Source organism: Quercus robur, chromosome 7 (genome assembly GCF_932294415.1).
Source record: "Quercus robur chromosome 7, dhQueRobu3.1, whole genome shotgun sequence".
NCBI classification, from domain to species: Eukaryota; Viridiplantae; Streptophyta; class Magnoliopsida; order Fagales; family Fagaceae; genus Quercus; species Quercus robur.
In genome coordinates this window covers 15,583,597-15,593,752 of record NC_065540.1, presented here as the reverse complement: position 1 = coordinate 15,593,752, position 10,156 = coordinate 15,583,597, and the positions used below count along the sequence as shown (strand labels likewise).

General features: G+C 35.8%; 2 protein-coding genes across 2 annotated transcripts; both read left to right on the top strand.

Annotated features, from left to right (window-relative positions):
* Window positions 1-1,212: 1,212 nt before the first annotated feature.
* LOC126692474 (PRA1 family protein B4) lies at window positions 1,213-2,350 on the top strand. Its single transcript, XM_050388087.1, has one exon. The coding sequence runs from the start codon at window positions 1,393-1,395 to the stop codon at window positions 2,056-2,058; it is 666 nt and encodes a 221-aa protein (XP_050244044.1). The 5' UTR covers window positions 1,213-1,392; the 3' UTR covers window positions 2,059-2,350.
* A 3,628-nt stretch (window positions 2,351-5,978) lies between these two features.
* LOC126692473 (probably inactive leucine-rich repeat receptor-like protein kinase IMK2) lies at window positions 5,979-9,253 on the top strand. Its single transcript, XM_050388086.1, has 2 exons — window positions 5,979-8,088; window positions 8,363-9,253. The coding sequence occupies exons 1-2, from the start codon at window positions 6,162-6,164 to the stop codon at window positions 9,010-9,012; spliced, it is 2,577 nt and encodes an 858-aa protein (XP_050244043.1). The 5' UTR covers window positions 5,979-6,161; the 3' UTR covers window positions 9,013-9,253.
* Window positions 9,254-10,156: the final 903 nt, after the last annotated feature.

The following is a 10,156-nucleotide window of genomic DNA, read 5'->3' as shown; positions in this document are numbered from 1 at the left end:
TGACTATTTATAAAAAGGAAAAGTCAACGAATGTTCTAGGGACATTGGTTTAGAAAACATGTTTATGGAAAAGAAAAAAACAATTGACTTATTTGATAGTTTTTTATATTTCCAATAAAATTGGTATTATTAAAGCTTTTTAAAAATAGTTCATTAACAAAGGTTTGGATTATGTCAAGTAGTTTTTCAACTGGACATTTAGTTACTGGCTTGGATTACCTCAAGTATTTTTTCAACTTGACATTTATTATGTATTATTTATATTTTTGTTTAAGATAGAGTTTCAATTTGTGACGTCCACTTTTGATTATAATTCATTTATCATCAGACCAATACATCAATCAGTTTTTGGTGTAGGCAAAGATTGAACTCTATATTTTTTATTTAACCATCAAAGACTTTATCAATTGAGTTAACCTGATATTTAGTTAGTTTGATGGAATGATGTGGTAATTGATTTTAATCTCCACTAAAACAAATACCCTAAAAACACCCATTTAACACATAATCCTTTATAAAACATCTTATTTAAACAAATCATATATTTAGTGAGTTTTATTTCTTATTTCAAGCCACAAATTCCCCGCCAAAATGGTCCCCACATGGTCAAACAAGAAAATTACTAATTTTAATATTTAACATTTGACAACCCCAAAGTCCTAGAAACCCAAATAGACCGAACAAAATTTATCTCTAAATTAGTTTGGAGAGAAATTCTTCAAACTTTTCATATATATATATATATATATTTTTTTTTAATGTGAATTTCGAAAATCCAACCGTTGAATTTCATTTTCCTTATGCTCTTAACATGCACATTAAATTTAGTTCAAATTGGATATTATTTATTATTCGATCGATAAACTTATTTTTTATATACAATTTTAGATTATAAAAATTTGAAATTTTAACATTTGTTTGATAAGATAGCAATTGATTTTTGATCTTCTTTAAATTTTGCAAGCATGAATAGTATAATAAGAATATGTAATCTAAGGGTTAGATTTTTAAAATTCACACCCAATAGAAATATATAAGGAGTTTGTAAAGTTTGTTTAGATAGAAACTTTGTTCAAATAGATCTACCCCATACCATACATACCCAATTAGTAATTACCCATCTTTGATCTTTCCTTTCCTTGTGTCGGCCAAAAGTCTCTCAACACGTAACGATTAAGCAAATTAATAACACCCTAAAATACTTCTTAAGTATTGTAAAACCACTAAAACAAAACCAAAAAACGTCCTCTCTCTCTCTATTTCCCACCCATTTCCCACGCATCTTCCTTCTCACTTTCCTTTTTATCTCAAAACTCCAAATAAAAACTCTTTCATTCACTCTTCCAATTCCCAAATTCTCAGATCCAACAAACAAACACAAAGTCAACAATCATGTCCTCCACCACATCTCCCCCAATTCTCCCAATCTCAAACACCACCACCACCGCCCAATCGTCCCAACCACCAATCGCCACCCCAGCTTTTCGCAACTTCATCAGCAACATAACCGAATCGGTCCGCAACAACCTCGCCCAGCGCCGCCCGTGGTCCGAGCTCGTCGACCGATCCGCTTTCTCGAAACCCGAATCCTTTTCCGACGCCACCCTCCGCGTCCGCAAGAACTACTCCTACTTCCGCATCAACTACCTCACCGTCATCGGACTGGTCCTCGCTTTCTCTCTCCTCTCTAACCCTATCTCTCTCCTCGTCCTCCTCGGCCTCCTCTCCGCTTGGCTCTTCCTCTACCTCTTCCGCCCCTCCGATCAGCCTCTAGTCCTCTTCGGCCGTGCTTTCTCCGATAGGGAAACCCTAGGTATCCTCGCCGTTTCGAGCATCTTCGTCATTTTCCTCACCTCCGTCGGATCGCTACTCATCTCAGCTCTCCTCATCGGAGTCGCTCTTGTTTGTGCTCACGGCGCGTTTAGGGCTCCGGAAGATCTGTTTCTCGATGAACAAGAAAATGTCTCCACCGGATTTCTCTCCTTCATTGGCGGCGCTGCCTCCAACGCCGCAGTCGCCGCTGCTGCAGCAACTCCTGCCGTCGCCGCACGCGTCTGAGACCACACACTTGTTGAAGGTTCTTCTTGTCAATTGAAAGTTTTTTAGCTTTTGGTAGACAAGAAAATAAATGTTTTTTTTTTCCTTCTTGACAATTTTTTGATATATAGGCGAAAATTGAAGGTCTTTGTTATGGATCTGTGATGTTTGATTTGGTTTTAGGTAGAATGTGAAACTTTTGGTGGTGGATCTGTAAGTTCTATATGTTCTTTTTAATTTTCTTTATGTGATACAAATTCATTGATTCAGATCTATATGGGGTACGCGTATCAAGATTTTGTTTCTGTGCAAATTTGCTCATGAATAGTGTTGTACTTTCTGCATTTCAAGGTTGAATCTTTATGCTGAGATCAAAGAATTTTAATTATCAGATTTTTGAGTAATTTTGTATATTGTTCCCTGTGTGAGAGAACGTGTTTGATTCATTGACTGAATTGTTGCGTTGATCATTTCTGCGAGTTTGGTTAAACATCCGTTGGATCATTAATGGAAAAGGTTAATAATAAGTTAGATCATTAGCTTTTAGGTTTTATGCTTGGTTTGCTGAGTGAGTTGAAAATCTTTCTTGTTGGTTTGTTATTTGGATCCGTCAAAACCAGTAGGAGAGAGCTTTAGATCATTAGGATTTGTGTTATGCTTGGTTTTGCTGAACAAATGGAATTTTCTTGTTGGTTTGTAATTTGGCAAGCTCAACTAGTAGTAAAGTATCATGATGTAGAATAAGATATCTTGGTTTGAACCCTGCCTCCACCAAAAACCAATTGGTGTTTCGATGACAAAATGCAATTATCATGGAGTGCAAGAGTGGATACCATAAGTTGAAATTCTATCGTATCTAAGAAAAAAATAAAAGACAATAGTCAAATGTAGAGAAGTTATGGTCGAGTTGGACGATATTAATGGTGGGGGCATTGTAAATGGTCACGGTTACAGAGTTTGGTTACTGAGTTTAGCTCACTAGATTAACTAACAGCTAGATTATCTTTGTTAGTTAGACTACCAACGAGAGAATCCTTAGTTTGTAATTTTTGGGTATGTGTGCAATTGAGTGATCATCGTGTGTGCTGGGATCCCCTTTGTTTGCTATATACAAACAATTTCTAGGGACAGAGTCCCCTCAATGGAAATTTAATTTTAACATATAGAAGGTATATGTTGTGTTACCTGCATTTGAAACTAGTTAGCATTAGTTTTTGCCCTTTATTTGTTAGAAGTTACAATTTTGAATTTGTGAAAATCATGTCTCATCCATGAATTGTGGTCTCTTCATTAGCAAATGGAGAGGATCTTTAATCTTTTGGTTTTTCTTACTCACTGTCCAATCCCTAGACTCCCTACTATTGATTTATCAAGCTTAAACTTGAAAATTGTCTTTCTGAATTTTAATGAACTGAATCCTGGTGTATGTTTATGGGATCTTCTGCACCATATTGTTTTTTTTTTTTTCTCCAGTAATATAGTCAAAACTTTTTTAATATGAGAATTCACTTACATTGATATTGGGTCATTGACATGGCTTCTCACATTCTTCAATTTTCATAACGAAATGATTATGAAAGCTGATGTTGGTATTTTTACCTATGGGTTTCTTGCCCTCATTTTGATTTTGATAGCTTAGTGCTGATTCATTTGCATTCTATTGTCTAAATCTTGAAAAGCTAATTATAGCCAAGAAATGTTCAGGTTTTTTTTTTTTTTTTTTTTTTAAAGAGAAATGTTAAGTTGTATTGCCTTGTATTTGATAAATAGTCCTGTAGCTCAATTTGATAGACAGCCATGTATGTTCAGTTGCTTGCTATATAATTATGATGTTGCTTAAGTTAGTGTAAGTTATTATGGAAAATGCTAGCAGCAGTAGTGATTGTTACCCACCTTTAAGATACTGGTGCCACTTTATATTAGAGCATCTAAAGATTGTTAGTTGTTATTTTTGATCTTCTTCTTCTTCGTTTTTCTTTTATTATTACTATTACTTCAAATTGTAGTAGTGATGGTATTATGATCATTCTGGGTGCGTTTGTGACTTCCAATATAAAAAAAAAAAAAATGGTATTATGATAAGGGTTGCGGTGCCCGTTTGCCCGTTAACCACAATTTTTCTTTTACTTTTTTCTGACAAAATTTGTCTTCTTTTGCAGTTTATGTAAATTTTTCCAGTTTTGTAGGTACTATTTGGTGTTTTTTTGACTTTTTCTAACAAAATTTTGTCTTTTTTGCACTTAACAAGCACCAAGGGTGCTTGGTAACGTTCCCCTTATGAGTTATGATAATTTTTTGATTGAATCTGCTGGCGATTAGTTGATCCAAGTGTTGCCATTAGGCTCAGTGGTCCCAGAGTACGATGGTAAAAATTCAGCCATTAGGTTCAGTGGTCCTGAAATGTCTTTGCCGACAAAATTGAATAGGCTAAATCTTAATATTACTGTCATGTTCATTGTGAAACCTATTCTTTGGTGATGCTCTTCTCGTTGGATTGTTTATCATGTATAATCTTTTTACTGCTGTACTTATTAAAAGGAATCTCTCGTCATACTGGAAAGTGGAAACAAGAAGAATGCAAAGATCCAAAACAATCAATCAACCCGTGCCTTTTTAGAACTTGTAATTGTGGATTTTGGCGTTCGGAATTTGATTCAGTTGTTTTATTTTTTTGAAACATTGATTCAGTTGTTATGGATCACAAAAGCGTTTCAAGCATATATTAAAGTTTTTCATCTAACATAAAGAACTGGTTAGCACGTACGAGTGGAACATTCTGCATTCAACCGCATATTCAGTAGGATTAAGTGATTAACATAATGTATCGCGGAAGTGGCATATTTGTTATGCAAGATTCTGTTATGAGATTTAATCGGAGGTGCTTTTTATCTACCCTAGTTCTATCATCTGGATAAGATCTATTTTCTAATTCCTCAAATCATCGTATCATATATATATATATATATATATATATATATAGAGCGATTGTGGGCTGGGTGCGATCCAATCAAATTATGCTATTTCTGACAACCTTCTAACATTTTCCAATGGCAAGAAAGGGGTCTTCAAGGTAGGGCACAAAAATGTTTGTATTTGGCCTACTTTTTTCATGATAAATTGAAAACAAAACTCTTGTTTTATATTATTGAATAATAGTCCAAGTAAGTTTTGAATAAGCCCCTCAAAAGCTTGAAGCAAATAAATGATGATTTTTTTAATTTTTAATTTTTTTAAAAAGTGGTAACTGAGAGTTTGATTAAGAATCAAATTACATTTTAACTGCACTACAAGTTTGCACTAATTATCCCTCAAATTGCTCACCAATTTGATATATATATATATAATTTTTTTTTTTGACATAGCTCACCAATTTGATAATAATAAGTGTCTTTTGATATTAAATGGGTTTCAATTGCTTCAAGTGTTATTCTATCTCTATTTTTGTTCAAAGTGTATTTATAGAATAATAGAAATGCTATTATACTTAAAAAACACTCAATTAAAATGTATTATACTTCTACCTAAAACTTTTGGACGTGTAAAATACTTCTAAAACCTAAAATTATTTTAAATCTATATAAATTTTTTTTTTGAGAAGAAATCTATATAAATTTACTTTTTACCTATTATATTATTATAATCTCATGCGATTAATTTCCACGTTATTAGCCGATTACCTAGGCAAGTCGCTAAGGTCGTTGAATCGAATCTTCAGGCCCACCATACTTACCCTCCAAAAAAAACATCTTTAGAGTTGCAGGCCCATAACAACATCCAGCACATGCTGCCGCAAGAAAAGTAGCCGTTGGGAGAGTGACCCCCCCACCTCTAATGACTGACTTTGTTTCAACCCCAACCGTTACAGAGAAAAAAAAAATGGACCAATTAAAACTAGCCGTTAAGATAAACTAAGAGCAAGACTAAAACTGACCCCATTTCAACTGACTTTGGACTCTGAACCCCCATCTCTCTTCTAATCAAGATTCCCTTCTCTTCTCTCTCACTTCTCACATGCTTTATCTTACCCTTCTCTCTATATTTCTTCCTCTCAATCATCTCACTTTAGCTATTTAGTTTTTCCTTTCATTGTTCCTCAATATACAGTCCTCTAGATCAAAAAACTCATGGACACCAAGTTTGGGAGTCCATTTGTCACAAACCCATTTCAGTTTCTTCACTTTGCATCTAAAGAAACCACTAATTGGTTTAGTAAAGTTTTCCTTTATACCTTGTTGTTTTTTCAAATTTTGGGTTTTACTAAACTTGTTTCAGGTGGTCACCAATGGGATGGGATAATTGTTACTCAAGCAGATTATCAAGCGCTCAGGGCCTTGAAACATGAACTAGTCGATTTCAAAGGCGTGTTGCGCAGCTGGAATGACAGTGGTTATGGTGCTTGTTCTGGTGGGTGGGCAGGAATCAAGTGTGTACATGGTCAAGTCATTGCTCTCCAGCTTCCTTGGAAGGGATTGGGTGGCAAAATCTCTGAGAAGATTGGCCAGCTTCAATCTCTTAGAAAGATTAACCTCCATGACAATGTTCTTGCTGGCAGTGTTCCTTGGTCTCTTGGTTTCTTACCCAATCTCAGAGGGGTGCACCTCTTCAATAACCAGCTTTCGGGTTCTATTCCTCCTTCAATTGGTAACTGTCTTCTCCTTCAGACTCTTGATTTAAGTAATAATGCACTCACTGGGGCAATTCCTAGTCTTGAAAACTCAACCAGGTTAATTAGACTCAATCTGAGCTTCAATTCATTGACGGGTACAATCCCAAATAGTCTCACTAAATCCCATTCTTTGATCTTCCTTGCTCTCCAGCACAACAATATCTCTGGCTCTATTCCTAATACTTGGGGTCAAATAGGAAAAAATACTTACCACCTTCAGTTCTTGACTCTTGATCATAATCTTATCTCTGGAACTATTCCTGTTTCTCTTAGCAAGTTGGGTTGGCTTGAAGAGATTTCTCTTAGCCATAACAAGCTTTCTGGGACCATACCTAGTGAGCTAGGCAGCCTCTTGAGGCTCCAAAGGCTAGATTTGTCATACAATGCTATTAATGGAAGCTTTCCTGTTAGCCTTTCCAACCTTTCCTCTCTTGTTTCGTTGAATCTAGAGGGCAACCACCTTGGAAACCAGGTCCCAGAAGCACTGGACAGGTTACAAAACCTTTCAGTACTCAATCTAAAGAATAATCAATTCAAAGGCCAAATCCCAGCAACCATAGGGAATATCTCGGGCATTAACGCAATTGATTTGTCTCATAATAATTTCAGCGGAGAAATTCCAGATTCACTTGACAACTTAGCAAATCTCACTTCTTTCAATATTTCTTACAACAATCTGACTGGTGCAGTCCCATTGCTCCTTTCCAAAAAGTTCAATTCAAGCTCTTTTGTGGGCAATATTCTATGTGGGTATGACTCTTCTATCCCATGTCCTTTTTTATCTCCACCTCAGAACAATCCAGGACCATTTCAAGGGCCTACTGTGAAACCGCACCACCACCACCACCACCACAAACTAAGCACCAAGGACATAATTCTCATAGCAGCTGGTGCAGTCTTAGCCGCTCTGCTTCTTCTGTGTTGCATTTTGCTTTGTTGTTTGATCAGGAAAAGAGCTGCTTCAAAAGGAAAGAATGGTAAAACCGCGAAAAGTGCTGCTGCTTTGGGAAGTTCCGAGAAGGAAATTACTTCTGGCACTCATGTTGAATCCGGAGGTGAAACAGGTGGCAAATTAGTTCATTTTGATGGGCCATTTCTCTTTACAGCTGATGATCTATTGTGTGCAACTGCTGAAATAATGGGAAAGAGCGCTTATGGAACTGCATACAAGGCTACTTTAGAGGATGGTAATCAAGTTGCTGTGAAGAGGCTGAGAGAAAAGACTACAAAGGGTCATAAGGAGTTTGAATCTGAGGTTGCTGCACTAGGCAAAGTTCGACACCCGAATCTCCTAGCCCTTAGAGCTTATTACATGGGACCCAAGGGAGAGAAGCTTCTTGTCTATGATTACTTGACTAATGGGAGTCTAGCATCCTTCCTTCATGGTAAGTAGATTCAGCAATCTATTTAATTTCCCAAAATGATTTTTGACATGTTTGGGGCTAAAATATAAACTTTTTATAGTAATTCAATGGTCATTAAGGTCTTGTGCAATAGTCATTTTCTAACCATGATACATTAGCTGTTATTACTGGCTATTCAATATTCATGCTAATGCAATCCAGTGGTTGAATTTAATTGAATAATCTTAAGGTACAGTGCCATAGCTTTTTACTTTACCATTTTTAGTTCTGACATATGTACCTTATTCATGTGCAGCTCGTGGGCCAGAAACCATTATCAATTGGCCAACAAGGATGAACATTGCCAAGGGCATTGCACGTGGTTTATGCCACCTGCACGCACAAGAGGAAATGGCACATGGAAATCTCACATCGAGCAACATAATACTTGATGAGCAGATCAATGCCCACATTGCAGACTTTGGCCTCTCTCGTCTTATGACAGCTGCTGCAAACACCAATGTGATTGCTACTGCAGGCTCACTTGGCTACAATGCACCAGAGCTCTCAAAGATGAAGAAGGCCAATACAAAGACCGATGTCTATAGTCTTGGGGTGATTATATTGGAGCTCTTGACAGGGAAATCACCCAGTGAAGGCATGAATGGGATGGATTTGCCCCAATGGGTGGCATCAATTGTGAAGGAGGAATGGACAAATGAAGTTTTTGATTTGGAGCTCATGAGGGATGCGCCAATTATAGGTGACGAGTTGCTTAACACATTGAAATTAGCTCTGCATTGTGTTGATCCTTCACCAGCAGCACGGCCAGAAGTTCAACAAGTTCTTCAGCAGCTAGAAGAGATTAAGCCAGAGCTGCCAGGAAGTTCAGGTGATGAAGGTGCTGGAGTGCCAACAGCAGGTGATGATGGAGCAGTCAAACTGCCATCATCAGCAAGTGAATGATTGGTTTATTTAATTTTGGGGTTTTATATAGTTTACTTGGTTTATAGGAGATGAGAGATATAGGTATTAGGTAGTGCTCAAATTCTTTGATTCTTATTGTTTGTATGTAAATACAAGCTCATTCCAAACATTATTTAGAATAATAAGCATTCTTTTCTTATGTAGGAGAATGATGTATTCTTTCTTCTTTTTTGAAACCAGAATTGGTGTATTCTTTCAATAAAATTATGAATTTGCAAGACTTTTTATGTGTGATTTATGTGATTGTGTGACTACTCCATTGATAAACAGTGGCAGTTGCTTTTGATAATGTCAAGAATGTTGGTGATGTCCCACACAGCAAAAAAAGAGCAATTTTCAAGAATCACTATTATCTTTGATTGCCATTGGTGCTACAAAAATGTACTTGAATGCATACACAAGACTAAATCTAGGGATTAGCTCATTCTAAAACTGATATATGAACTCAGATTGGTTTCCAATTAAAATGATAGGGGATACTTCAGTGAACAGTTGATTAATTCTTGGTTAAGTATTTCCTCTGTTATGTTCTGTTGGCTAAAATACTATTTGCTGCACCTTCTGAATTAAAGGTTACTTTGAAATTTTTTTTTTTGAACAGAGGTTACTTTGAAATTGGTATCTTAATTATGAAAACTCGCAATTTGCATACTTGAGCGTTACTATTTCGACAATATCAATATGCTCTTTTTGTCAATATCTATTAGAAACTTCAAAACTGTTAACCAACACAAAAATGACATTTTGGACCCAAAAAAAAAAAAGTTTTTTTTTTTTTTTCTTAAGTACTTTTGGAATATAATGAAATGATACTCTTTCCTATCACATTTACAGTGGACTCATCATAAATTTAATAAGTGAATTCATTACAAATGTGAGAGAAGAGAGCACTAATTATTATGCTTTGAGAATACTAAAAAATTACTTATCTTTTTCAGGCATGTTAACTACAAAAATTTTAGACTTTCCCTAAGACATACTTTAACATATTGACTACAAAAACTTCAGACATTTTATAAGACATACATTGATATTATTATAAGGAAAAAGTACTGCCCTAGACATGTTTAAAGCCAAACTCATATTTATTATAATATTTGGCGGTAAAAATTTTAAAAGTTGA